The 13,775-nt window shown below is 40.9% G+C and overlaps 1 protein-coding gene across 6 annotated transcripts in view; it reads left to right on the forward strand.

Moving 5' to 3' along the window:
- Positions 1-638: 638 nt before the first annotated feature.
- The window catches only part of LOC115205766 (RING finger protein 44), a 55,862-nt gene continuing 42,725 nt past the window's right edge, over positions 639-13,775 (forward strand). For 2 of the 6 annotated variants that reach the window (XM_029772075.1, XM_029772078.1), the window contains exon 1: positions 8,421-8,663. Coding sequence is in view for 2 of the 6 variants with exons in the window: in XM_029772072.1 (XP_029627932.1) it covers positions 8,412-8,512 (101 nt within the window). In the remaining 4 variants the exon portion in view is untranslated. Of the gene's footprint in view, positions 939-1,467; positions 1,519-8,411; positions 8,664-8,755; positions 9,063-13,775 lie in introns of those variants that run through there. The other 4 variants (XM_029772074.1, XM_029772072.1, XM_029772073.1 and 1 more) reach the window with 4 other exon arrangements.

Here is a 13,775-nt window from a genome sequence, read left to right on the forward strand (position 1 = left end):
GCCCATCTCTTAAAAACACCAGCCTACCTCCTTGAGCTCTGCCCATCAGCTACTGCTGTACACTTTGTGAGTGATGGACCTACAACCCAGTATAGGTCTGAAATGTTTAACAATGGTTGTTGTTCAAAATGTTTGCAATAAAATATTGTTCTCATATTTCATTTATTTTTTTACATAGATGTCATTTTCACCACACCTTGTCATTTCCATCACAACCCATATTTTGAGGTAAATTAGTATATTATGTATAATTTACATACATTTATTTGTTTTAGATATGGAAATCATATGGTTGTTATCATAATCTCACAAAAAGGTTGGGTAGAAATATCTTATTTTTCATGATAAATAAATGTTTTCAGCTGTCACCAAGGCAAGTATAAACATTCAGGAGTCGTGTTGAATTATTCATATTAGGAAAAACTTAAAAATCACTTTAAATAATATTCAATACAAGTTCATGTACAAATGTATAAGAAATCCGATTTTAGAAGCCAATGACCTACTTATATACAAGTGATCTTGACCGCCGACACATGACATTGGGGATATTACACCGTCACACTCATACTGTCATTACGGTAAAACAGACAGGATGGAGTGCGCTCTCTCAAATGCGCCCAAATGGGGGTAAAACGTTTACTGCCAAACCCAAAACAAGTGTCAGGGTTTTCTACCGGCCATGTACAATCAGCTGGAGTATATTGTGATTACAGTTTGGCGGCGTCTTGTCAGATATCCCGCGTAGGATGTTGGTTTCAGGCGTTTTGGAATACAAGGTGTAATGTTTGTACCTTTCTTTATAATAGTGGTGAAATCCACGGAATATTCCACATTGGAACAGCTGACGATAATGCCGCACCGAAAATATGAACGAGATATGAAGAATTACAAGGAGAAATATAATTAAATCAAATGCTTGCTAATTAACAAATCAGGTAACGATGTTGGACTATATTTATCAAGTTGTCACTACCGTTTGCATAGGTGTTGTGTTTCTGTTTGCGTGTTTGCAGTTTTTCCAGGGGCTGCGTTGAGCCTCGCTGTTTGTCTTTTCCCCTAGACTGCCTTGAGCCCCTCCTTGTTTTGTATCTCGCTAGGAGAGAGAGAGAGAGTAATGTTTACATTCTGCACAGGGTCTATAGCGCAAGGCTAGAGACCGTGTCCTATCTCCCATTTTACGAACCGGTGTTATGTGACAGATGATTAGAACATCCCAATAAGAATGCATTGGTCTCCTTCCCCCCTTTTTATAGTGATATTTCCGTCTGCAACATTGCAGTGTTTTTTCTCTGCAGTGAAGCAATCGGACAGCCAGGCCTGACGTGCAGATAGATGCTCAGACATAATACATGATGTAATGTTTCTGGGTAAAATATGTATGCTGGATCAATAGACTTCTAAAGACACTATTTCTTTCTTTGGTCTAAGGCAATTCGCACTGTCTGTCTCTCCCTCCCATTACAGGCCCACTTCATTTTATTCCACAGATAACGATCCGGTGCAAGGACTTCTATCGTGAGTACCTTTACATGCATAGTGATAAAGTGATTATGGCAGTAGGGAGATTTATATAATAATCATGTAAACACCATACTATGTTTATCTTAATCCGCATAAAGGGCAAAGTCAAAGTAAGAATACCCCGTTTAAAACACCAGATTTTCTGAGAAATCTTTCGAATTATTAGGACACGTAAACACCCTAAACTGTGATCAAGAGGTGTGTTTGATCTGCGCATGTGCTAGAACAGAGCAAGCCTTTCAAGAGCAGGTGTTCCCCAAACTTTTTCACTCGGGGCCCCCCATCCAGCATTGGGGAACATTTCCCCCCCCACCACCTCATTCGCATGCGTCACGTCTATTTCTATGGGCACAAGCACTGTTCATGACACAAAATGTTCACTTCCATCTTGTTGGAGGGAATTTTGCAGGTTTAAAGTATATTTCATGCAATTCGAAACATTTTTGTTCATAGGGTGCAAAGAACATTTTGCAGTTTTAAAGCAAAATGAATGGTGGATAGACGACTGGAACCATTTCCCTGTTTGACCACTAGGTTTTATGGGTATTATGACACCTCCACTGTGGGGCTTTCATTAGTGAGAGTGAAGTGAGCTCGGAAAAACTGAATGTATAGAGGTAGTTTTCCACATACAAACTTAATATGTCCGAACTCAGAATCAAATATGGTTCCCAAAATAACATGGTCGCTGTGGTAGAAAGTTTTATTTTGATTGGTGATTTTCTGCATTTATCAGAGTGCCATCAGGTAGCCTGATTTTCAGATGTCTCCATGTAAACATCATTATTAGGGAAATCGCAAAGCATGTAAACGTTTTAATTGAATTATTATAGTAATCTGACTTTCTACAAATATCTCTATCTCATGCATGTAACCATACTCAAGACTTTTAACCACTTTTTTTTTTTTTACATACTGGCATTCATAACAAGTTGTGTTATAACATATCAAGGCCCCGTTCCTGACAATTAGGCCCTAATTTGGCCCTCCAGAGTTGCATGTGTTACCTAATTGGCTAAGAGGCCAGAGTCCTCTGTGGGGTCTCATATAGATTACTGTATGCATTCACTGATGAGGAAAGCACAAACTAGGCTATACACAGCCTACAGTGCCATCTGCTGGATAGGATAAATAGGGTTTAGTGTTGTCTCAGACTGGTCTCATAATAGACGTAACATAGTTCATGTAAATGCGGGACTCTCAAATTAGTATGATATGTTACGTTTTGGTATGATTACATAAGATAAGGTTACTTTTTTAAAGCAAATGTCAAAGAAGGCTGAATGGGCGGGCGTGTAACGCAAACGTCTAACAACCCAAAGGTTGCGTGTTCGAATCTCATCATGGACAACTTGATCATTCTAGTTAATTAGCAAATACTTACTACTTTTTTTTCGCAACTTTGCAACTACTTATGTTAGTTAACTGTTCCCCTAACCTTAACCCTTTTAGTTAACCCTTTACTAACCTTAACCATAATCTTAACCCTTAACCCCTAGTGCTAGCTAACGTTAGCCACCTAGCTAATGTTAGTCACATGTTTTGCAAATTTGTTACTGTATATAAAAAATATACTTTTTTTTACAAGGCCTAGGCTACATGTGAAGTCATTTTGGTTATGAGTCATAAACCAGCATACTGTCTCAGTTGTGCTGCATGCATGCAAAAAATATATGTTGGAGAAAAAAAATACATTGTGTATGAATGTTACTGTATGTGATTTCTTGTAGTCATTGTTCCAGGACAAGTACAGTCAAATCAAAATCAAATGTTATTTGTCACATGCTTTGTAAACAACAGGTGTTGACTAAAAGTGAAATGCTGACTGATGGGTCCTTCCCAAAACAATGCAGAGGGGAAAACAACAGAAATAACATCACAAGGATGAAATACACAATGAGTAGCAATAAACGGGGTGCCGGCACTGAATAAACGGGGTGCCAGCACTGAGTAAACGGGGTGCCAGCACTGAGTAAACGGGGTGCCAGCACTGAATAAATGGGGTACCAGTACTGAGTCGATGTGCAGGGTTTATGAGGTCATTGAGGTAGATAAAGTGACTAGGTAACAGGACAGATAATAAACAGTAACAGCAGCGTATGTGATGAGTCAAAAGAGTGCAGAAAGGATCAATGCAGATAGTCCGGGTAGCTATTGGTTAACTATTTTAACTATTTATCCATTTTATGTCATGGCGGTAGAAGCTGTTTTAGGGTCCTGTTGGTTCCAGACTTGGTCCATCGGTACAGCTTGCCGTGCGGTAGCAGAGAGAACAGACTATGACTTGGGTGGCTGGAGTCTTGGACCATTTTTAGGACCCCTTCTGACAGTTTCTCTATTGTTCATGAAGGGAAATGACAGACTGGTTCCCTAAGGCTGTCTTGGTTTAGAGGGAAGGATATAACTGGCTGAGATCCCATAGAGGAAGTTACTAGTAGAGAGTACATAGAATGACTGAGGGGCAATCTGAAATTCGAACAACAAACCGGACACCCTGTCTCTTGTTTTGGTATACAGTTGAGGGATGAAACTGGATAAATTGAACTACTCTCATATTTCTAGACAGAGCTATAGAGCCAAGCACTGAACATCCATATCACATATTTTAAAGTAAAAAAAAAAAAAAAAATAAAGTATTCATCCTGGATTGCCCCTTTAACAAATATGGGGAAAGTTGTTGTCTGAAGCAGAATGTATGTGTACTTAATCCCCCCCTCCTCCCCCCATATGGTTTAGGTCCCATCTGCCTTGTTGTGACTAGTTTACACGTGAGACTATAAAATGTGAGACATGAAACAGCAGGCAGAGCAGCCAGCAGTTGGCGGCAATTGCCAGTTTTTATCTTTGTTTGGCTTCTGTCTGGGCAAAGGTGATCGACTTATAGTGATGTTGATCTGTCTAAGCTTCAGATTGTTACACCAGATCATGGGATTTAACCAAAGATTTTTTTTTTTGGTATCCATTAATGGGAGTTACAGGATAGGTACTGTTTGGTGTAAAATGTTTGACCAACCTTTGCTTGGCGTTAGCGATACTGTCTTCGTCCTCGATTCGTCGAAACAGGAGTCTCATAATAAGTCTATATCCAGATACAGGGGGGTCTGTTTGAATTTTTAAAAAAATGCTCTATTAAAATAAATACCTTTTTGCTCCATGAAGTAATCCAACAATGTGTACGCTGCCATCTTGTCTATTTCAAGTCTTCTCTCAACTCTAGGTCTGTGATTGATTAGTAAGGTGCAGCATCATAGCCTGATGTTACTAACTAGCAGGGTGTGCTAACATTTTTAAAATATATATATTATTTAACTTTTTAACTAGGCAAGTCAGTTAAGAAGAAATTCTTATTTACAATGACTGCCTAGGAACAGTGGGTTAACTGCCTTGTTCAGGGGCAGAACGACAGATGTTAACCTTGTCAGCTCGGGGATTCGATCCAGCAACCTTTTGGTTACTGGCCCAACGCTCATGACTAACCTAGCAGGCTGTGCCAACACGACTAACCTAGCAGGCTGTGCCAACACGACTAACCTAGCAGGCTGTGCCAACACGACTAACCTAGCAGGCTGTGCCAACACGACTAACCTAACAGAGTGTGCCAACACGACTAACCTAGCAGAGTGTGCCAACACGACTAACCTAGCAGAGTGTGCCAACACGACTAACCTAGCAGAGTGTGCCAACACGACTAACCTAGCAGAGTGTGCCAACACGACTAACCTAGCAGAGTGTGCCAACACGACTAACCTAGCAGAGTGTGCCAACACGACTAACCTAGCAGAGTGTGCCAACACGACTAACCTAGCAGAGTGTGCCAACACGACTAACCTAGCAGAGTGTGCCAACACGACTAACCTAGCAGAGTGTGCCAACACGACTAACCTAGCAGAGTGTGCCAACACGACTAACCTAGCAGAGTGTGCCAACACGGGAAGGGGGGGTAAGGGGGGGCTTGCCTGCACTGCAGATGGCTATATTAGTCTGGTTATTAAATACCCACTGCACTACTACCCAGACTTCCTGCGGCTATGGTTACATGCTACTTCAAGATTGAGTGGAATTCATTAGGCACCAAACGGAATTAAACTGACCAGGTGGTTTGAGTTAAATAAAGGATATCTACCTACGCACGCACGCAACATGTAAAGTGTCGAAATGAGCGGAAATAAAAGTTCCAATAAATTTTCCAAATGCACAAAAAGCTTATTTCTCTCAAATGTTTGTGCACAAATTTGTTTACATCCCTGTTAGTGAGCATTTTATCCTTTGCTAAAATAATCCATCCACCTGACAGGTGTGGCATATCAAGAATCAGATTAAACAGTGTGATCATTACACAGGTGCACCTTGTGCTGGGACAAAAGGCCACTAAAATGTGCAATTTTGTCACACAACACAATGCCACAGATGTCTCAAGTTTTGAGCGCGAGTGAAATTGGCATGCTGACTGCAGGAATGTCCACCAGAACTGTTGCCAGATAATTTAATGGTAATTTCTCTACCATAAGCTGCCTTCAACATCGTTTTAGAGAATTTGACAGTACGTCCAACCTGCCTCACAACCACAGATCATGTGTATGGCGTCATGTGGGCGAGAGGTTTGCTGATGTCAATGTTGTGAACAGAGTGCCCCATGGTGGCGGTGGTGTTATGGTATGGGCAGGCATAAAGTACGGACAACGAACACTTGCATTTCATTGATGGCAATTTGAATGCACAAAAATACCGTGACTCAATCCTGAGGCCCATTTCTTTTTTAAGGTACCTGTGACCAACATATGCATATCTGTATTCCCAGTCATGTTAAATACAAAGATTAGGCTGTCATTAATTTATTTCAATTGACTGATTTCCTCATATGAACTGTAACTCAGTAAAATAAATGAAATTGTTGCCTGTTGCGTTTATATTTTTGTTAAGTATATTTTAGATTTACATTTAGTGTTTCTTGTCCGGACCGAGTGGCGCTGCGGTCTAAGGCACTGTATCGCAGTGCTAGAGGCGTCACTACAGACCCGGGTTCGATCCCGGGCTGTATCACAACCAGCCGTGATCGGGAGGTGCACAATTGGCCAAGCATCGTCCGGGTTAGGGGAGGATTCGGCCGGGGTAGGCCGTCATTGTAAATAAGAATTTGGTCTTCACTGACTTGCCTAGTTAAATAAAAATAATCACCAAAATTAAAGCTAGACAGTCAGGGAGCATCGTACATTCCCAAAACAATGGATAGAGGACCATTTTTATTTTTATAATTTTGACAGCAGGCAGGGGTGAAAATCTTATATCAACTTTGGAGGGGACAATTACATTAAATTTTCTCAAGAGCAATTCCTGAGGGGGACACCAAAAGTAGTGCTGTAACACAGCCTACATTGTAATATGGTAAATGTATATTGAGGAACCAAAGAAATAAGGTGTTTGCCGTACTCCTAACTAGCGGTACCCAAAACTACACAACTAATCACAACAGCAATACCATTGCCTTAAACTGGTGACTGAACTAAGATTTGTTAAAGTCGAGAGTGGGGGCATCCATGGCATTTTCCAATTATGTTCCTATTTTACAAGTAAAAAAAATGGAGAACCTTTCATAATGTTGCCAAAAAAAGACTCAACAAACTTACCTGAGACTCCCTGTCTCTGCCAGTCTGTCCCTGCATATCTGTCCCCAACTCTGCTGTCTGTGTGCCATCTGTTGCCTGCTCTGCCTAATGACATCATTGTGAAACATTTCCATTAGAATTTCATTTCTTTCTTATGAACATTTTATCAACTAGTCTGTGAGATATTAGGCTACTAGGGTTCTTACTTTGCATTTTGGTGTACTGAAAAATACTCTGATGTCCGTCTTATTTATTTTTCTGCCATTTTTCTACCTGGCTGGCTGGCTGGCTGGCTACACACACACAGCGTGTAGGTTATTTACAGTAGGAGATGGGCTTCTATCATCTTATCTTCTATCATTCTATTTGGGCTTTGATCTAAAAGGTAGCTAGCAAATGTGAAACGGATTGCAGTGACAAGAGTTGACAGCTGTATGAGTTCACCTTTTACACAACATATGCTGCAACCTTTTGTAATTTTAATAGTTTGTTTCATATTGGCTGGCTTCCAACAATAGCTGAATTTGCAAAGCTAGGGAGCACCAATTCCGTTTCAGTGGTGTTTGCTATAATCTTCGCTACCCGGGTTAAATAAAGGTGAAATTAAATAAATAAAAGTTCCCTTTGCGACAATTTAGCTTTTGCAACGAGACCATTAAATATATTTAAGACAATGGTAGAAGAGTGTAGTTCTGTTCAGTTTGGACTTCAGTTTATCGCTAACCTTATCACAGGGACTTTGAAGCACTAACTTACATCTGCATGCTGATCTTGGAATAAATTGACGATAGCAAAGATTCCATTTTTGACGACGCCACAAATGGAATAGGTACTAGCTAGCTTAATAGTTAATATTTGCGCGCTAGCTCTGCAAATTCAGCTAGTGTGTGTGTGAACCCTGCCAACATAAAACAAAACATTGCTATGGCACGATTGACTGGATGAACCTCCCGTCAGTTACGTGCATTGAGTGCTTTTCAGACAGTAGACACGAACCCTCTTACCTTGCCAACTAAGGAACTGGCAGTGGATCAACCATTGTGAGGCAAAGGGTGGGGGGGTCGCAATCTTTTGAAACTTAAAAACGCGCTATTAAGTGTCTATAATCAGCACAATTGCTTTCATTGCGTATTATTAATATTATTTAAATTATAGTTATGTTTACAGTGATATATTGGGGGAGACAAATCATATTTTTCCCAGGATGGGGGTCGTGTCCCCCCCGGGATTTCCGCCCCTGCAGCAAGGAAATATAACCGATTTTCAGTGCAGTCCTCTGACTGAATGCGCCCACCGGGGCAAAATGAGTTTGACAACGCTGGTTCTCGTCCTTCTTACAAGCTGTGCATGGTTGAGTTGCATCGTTTGTTCAGCATCAAACCTGTGTATGTCTCGTGCCTGTATTGGCTTCTTGATTTTATTGTATTTGTGATCAAGGATTCATAACCTCACAGGATGTGTTTATGTGGGATATAATGTAGCTGATTGGTGTTTTTAACACTAGCGCAGGACAGAGGTGTGGCTTCATCAAAACAAGTAACTACAACCTTTTCTTACTGTACCACCGTGACAACACGCCAATGTTGTCAAATACATTTATCGGAATTTATCATTCTAAACTAAGTACATACACATATATATATATATATCATTTAAAAAAATATGTTTCTAGCTTTTATTTCTTTAGAATGATGGATGGACTATGCAATAACGTTAGCTAGCACATAGGCTATCTACTAGCATAACAACAGTCGGCGAACGTTAACCCAGGAGGTAGCTAAGCTAACGATATCTGCATTATCGTCGCAACTGAAACTTCAGACACCCAAGGGCACCTGTCAAACTTAAAAAACGACAGCACTTGCACTCCCCACCTCATAGCTAACATAACCTCGGCCCGTTCACCCCTCGTCTTCTTTGTTGAGACTAAAGCAAGTAAGCTAAAGATGGCTAGCTAGTTCTGCATGCTCAGTTAGCTATAAGGAAAACACGATTAGCTAGTTAACTGTAGCTTACCTTACTACAGTTACTAAGCTCGCTAATCATGTGTTCCTTTTTTGCATTTAGTTATTGATAATAGCTAGCATAATTGTGAAATATGAATTGAAAAGCTTGATTATTTTGTGCATGTGTTGCACACTGCAGAAATGTGGTTGACAGTTGATGGCTACCTCCTTGGCTTATAACGGCTAGCTAGCTCCTGTGTCCATTGCAAGCAATGCCTTTGTGCTTTTTGAGGCTAAATGCGTTAGCATCATGGAATATCAGCAATGCAACTTGAAATTAAAATAGAAGTGTAACGTTAGATGCTTTATCGTTGCATGCCTGTCTTATTGAAATGTGAAAAATCTATTATTGCTACTTATTTAGCTAGCTAACTCCTCGTCCTTTGTTGTTGCTTTGTTTTTCTGAGCACATGGCTTTCCTTGTTTTTGTTTCAGTTAGCTACAGCGCCCCCTATTTATAAACTGATGATGTCAAATAATTCAGCATTTCTTTGGCTGCGTTTTATACAGGCAGCCCAATTATTTTCTTATTTTTTTGTTACTAATTGGTCTTTTGACCTAATTGGTCTTTTGACCAATCATATCAGCTCTGAAAAAGATCTGGTGTGGAAAAATTGGACTTGGTCAAAGGACCAATAGTGGAAGAAATATCAGAATGGGCTGCCTGTGTAATTTCCATTTTTGTAAAAAAAAAAAAAAAAAATGTATACCTTTAACTTATTTACAATGACGATAAATGCATTGCAACTTGCACAACTCGCTAGATAGCTATACATTTCTATTTAGCTGATGCTTTTATCCAGAGCAACTTAGTTAGGCCTATTGCAGTCAAAATCCAAATGTTTCCTGTGTTTTATCTCATATTGTACAACAGTTGATGAAACTAACACTGTAAAAGTTATGACAAGTGTTATTTCCAGATAGTTGCTGGTTGAAAATCTAATCTGCAGGTTTGGATGGGTGTGTTTCTGCTTTCCATGGTGACATCACCATGCGGTAAATTAGTTAATAGACCAATAACAAAGAGTTCCAAACCTCTCTGCCAATAACAGCTAGTTTTCAGTTTTCCACTCCCAGACAGTCCTAGCAAAATTATTGTTGAGAAATAGTTGTTTGCTTAAAAAAAAACATTTGCCCATTTTTTTTATTTTTATGGAAATGTATTACAGTAAGGTACTAAATTGTTACCCAGAAATGAGTTGATATATTGCAGTAAGATATACAGTGGGTATAGAAAGTCACCACCCTCTTTCAAAATGTTCACCTTTTGTTGCCTTACAGCCTGTAATGAAAACACATAAAATCAGACTTTTTACGGCTGTATTTACACACAGTAACCCACAATATCCAAGTGAAAAAAATTATCTAAAAAAACTCTGAAAACGAATTAAAAGTGAACCCCCCCCAATTGCAAACATGCTGAGGTATAACCAACCACCTTCCAGATCACAAATCAAACTAATTGACTTCTGTCTGTGATCAATTGTAGTGACTTTGATTAGTTCAGAATAAAAGCAGTTGTTCATAGAGGACTCCACTCCAAAGCAAATAATCCACTATGGCCGGAAAGATACTTTCAAAAGATCTACGAGATAAAGTTGCGGAAAGGCACAAGTCAGGGGATGGAGATTAAAAGACTTCAAATGCTTTGTCGATCCCTCTGAGCACAGTTAGCGCCATTATTAATTAGTGGAAGGCGTATGGCGCCACCCAGACCCTGCATAGATCAGGCCGTCCCTCCAAACTGGATGACCGGGTACGGAGGAGACTGATCAGAGGCGCTACCCAAGAAGCCAATGGTGACTGAAAGAGTTCCAGGCCTTTATGGCAAAGACTGGTCAATGTATGCATGTGACCACAAGCTCTCCACAAATCTGGCCTCTATGGGAGGGTGGCAAGAACAGAAAAAATAAAAAAAGCCACATTAAGTCTCGTTTGAAGCTTTGCCAAATAGCACATTGTAGATTCCGAGGCCAAGTGGCAAAAGGTGCTGTGGTCAGATGAGACCAAAGTTGGCCTGAATGCAAAACGATATGTCTGGTGAAAACCCAATACATCTTTCTACCCAAAGAACGCCACGCCTACGGTAAAGAACGCCACGCCTACGGTAAAGCACGGCGGTGGCAGCATCCTGTTGTGGGGGTGTTTCTCTTCAGCTGGGACTGGAGCACTTGTCACAATAGAAGGGAAAATGGACCATGCAAAATACCGACAGATTCTTGAAGAGAACCTGCAGCCCTTTGCCAGGAAGTTGAAGATGGTTCACGTTTCAACGTGAACTATGACCTAAAGCAACCATACAGTGGTTGAAGTGCAAGAAGGTGAATGTCCTTGAGTGGCCTAGTCAGGGCCCTGACCTAAATCCCGTTGAGAATCTGTGGAATGACTTGAAGAGTTCAGTCCATGAGCGGTCGCCATGCAATTTGACTGAGCTTGAACAATTTTGCAAGGAAGAATGGGCAAATATTTCAGTCTAGGTGTGCAAAGTTAGTAGACACGTATTCAAAGAGACTCATGTGGTATTAACTCAGGAGGGGGTGTTCATGTAACCGATGTGAAATGGCTAGTTAGTTAGCGGTAGTGCGCGCTAATAGCATTTCAATCAGTGACGTCACTCGCTCTGAGACTTGAAGTAGGGTTTCCCCTTGCGTTGCAAGGGCCGTGGCTCTTGTGGCGCGATGGGTAACGATGCTTCGGTGGGTGTCAGTTGTTGATGTGTGCAAGGGTCCCTGGTTCGAGCCCGGGTTGGGGCGAAGAGAGGGACGGAACCTACACTGTTACATTCACTTATCCAAATAGGATATTTTACTGTTTGAAGTTTATTTAAAACTTTTTTTTCACTTGGATATTGTGGGTTACTGTGTAAATAAAGCTGGAAAAAGTCAGATTTGATGTGTTATCATTTTAGGCTGTAAGGCAACAAAAGGTGAACATTTTTGAAAGGGGGTGGTGACTTTCTATATCCACTGTATATATTACAGTAAGGAACATAATTGTTACACAGAAATTCTTTAATATATATATATATATATATGCGCTACATGACCAAAAGTCTGTGGACACCTTCTCGTCGAACATCTTATTCCTAAATCATGGGCATTAATATGGAGTTGGTCCCCCCCCTTTGCTGCGATAACAGCCTCCACTCTTCTGGGAAGGCTTTCCACTAGATTTTGGAACATTGCTGTGGGGATTTGCTTCCATTCAACCACAAACATTAGTGAGCTCGGCCACTGTTGGGTGATTAGTCCTGGCTCACAGTCAGCATTCCAATTCATCTCAAAGGTGTTTGATGGGGTTGAGGTCAGGGCTCTGTGCAGGCCAGTCATGTTCTTCCACACTGATTTCGACAAACCATTTCTGTATGGAGCTCGCTTTGTGCAAGGGGGCATTGTCATGCTAAACAGAAAAGGGCTTTCCCCAAACTTGCCACAGAGTTGTAAGCACAGAATCATCTAGAATGTCATTGTATGCTGTAGCATTAGTATTTCCTTTCACACTAACTAAGGATCCTAGCCCGAACCATGAAAAACAGCTCCAGACCATTATTCCTCCACCAAACTTTACAGTTAGCGCTATGTATTGGGAAACGTAGCATTCTCCTGGCATCCACCAAATCCAGATTCGTCCGTCGGACTGCCAGATGGTGAAGCGTGGTGATATTAGGCTTGTGTGTGGCTGCTCAGCCATGGAAATCCATTTCATGAAGCTCCCGACAAACTGTTATTGTGCTGACATTGTTTTCAGAGGCATTTTGGATCTCAGTAGTGAGTGTTGGAACTGAGGACAGAAGATTGTTATGTGCTTCAGCACTCGGCGGTACTGTTCTGTTAGCTTGTGTGGCCTGCCACTTGGCGGCTGAGCCGTTGTTGCTCCTAGACGTTTCCACTTCACAATATCAGTACTTGCAGTTGACCGGGCCGGTCTAGCAGGGGAGAAATTTGACAAACTGACTGTTGGAAAGGTGGCATCCTATGACGGTGCCACGTTGAAAGTCACTGAGCTCTTCAGTAAGGCCATTCTACTGTCAATGTTTGTCTATGGAGATTGCGTGGTTGTGTGCTCGATTTTATACACCTGTCCTGGCTGAAATAGCCAAATCCACTAATTTGAAGGCGTGTCCACATACTTTTGTGTATATTTTTTTATTTAACTAAGCAAGTCAGTTAAGAACAAATTCTTATTCACAATGACGGCCTACCGGGGAACAGTGGGTTTACTGCCTTGTTCAGGGGCGGAACGACAGATGTTTACCTTGTCAGCTCGGGGATTCGATCTAGCAACCTTTCGGGTTACTAGTTCAACGTTCTAACCACTAGGCTACCTGTATTCAGACCCCTTCCCTTTTTCCACATTTTGTTACATTACAGCTTTATTCTGAAATGGATTAATTCAAAATTCCTCAATCTACACACACCCATTATGACGAAGTGAAAACAGGTTTTCCCCCAAAAAATGTTGCAAGTGTATTAAAAAAATAAACATACCTTATTTACATAAGTATTCAGACCCTTTGCTATGCGACTCAAAATTGAGCTCAGGTGCATCCTGTTTCCAGTGATCATCCTTGATGTTTCTACAACTTGATTGGAATCCACCTGTGCTAAATTAAATTGATTTGGAAAGGCACACCTGTCTATAT

Source organism: Salmo trutta, chromosome 13, assembly GCF_901001165.1.
Source record: "Salmo trutta chromosome 13, fSalTru1.1, whole genome shotgun sequence".
Classification (NCBI taxonomy): Eukaryota; Metazoa; Chordata; class Actinopteri; order Salmoniformes; family Salmonidae; genus Salmo; species Salmo trutta.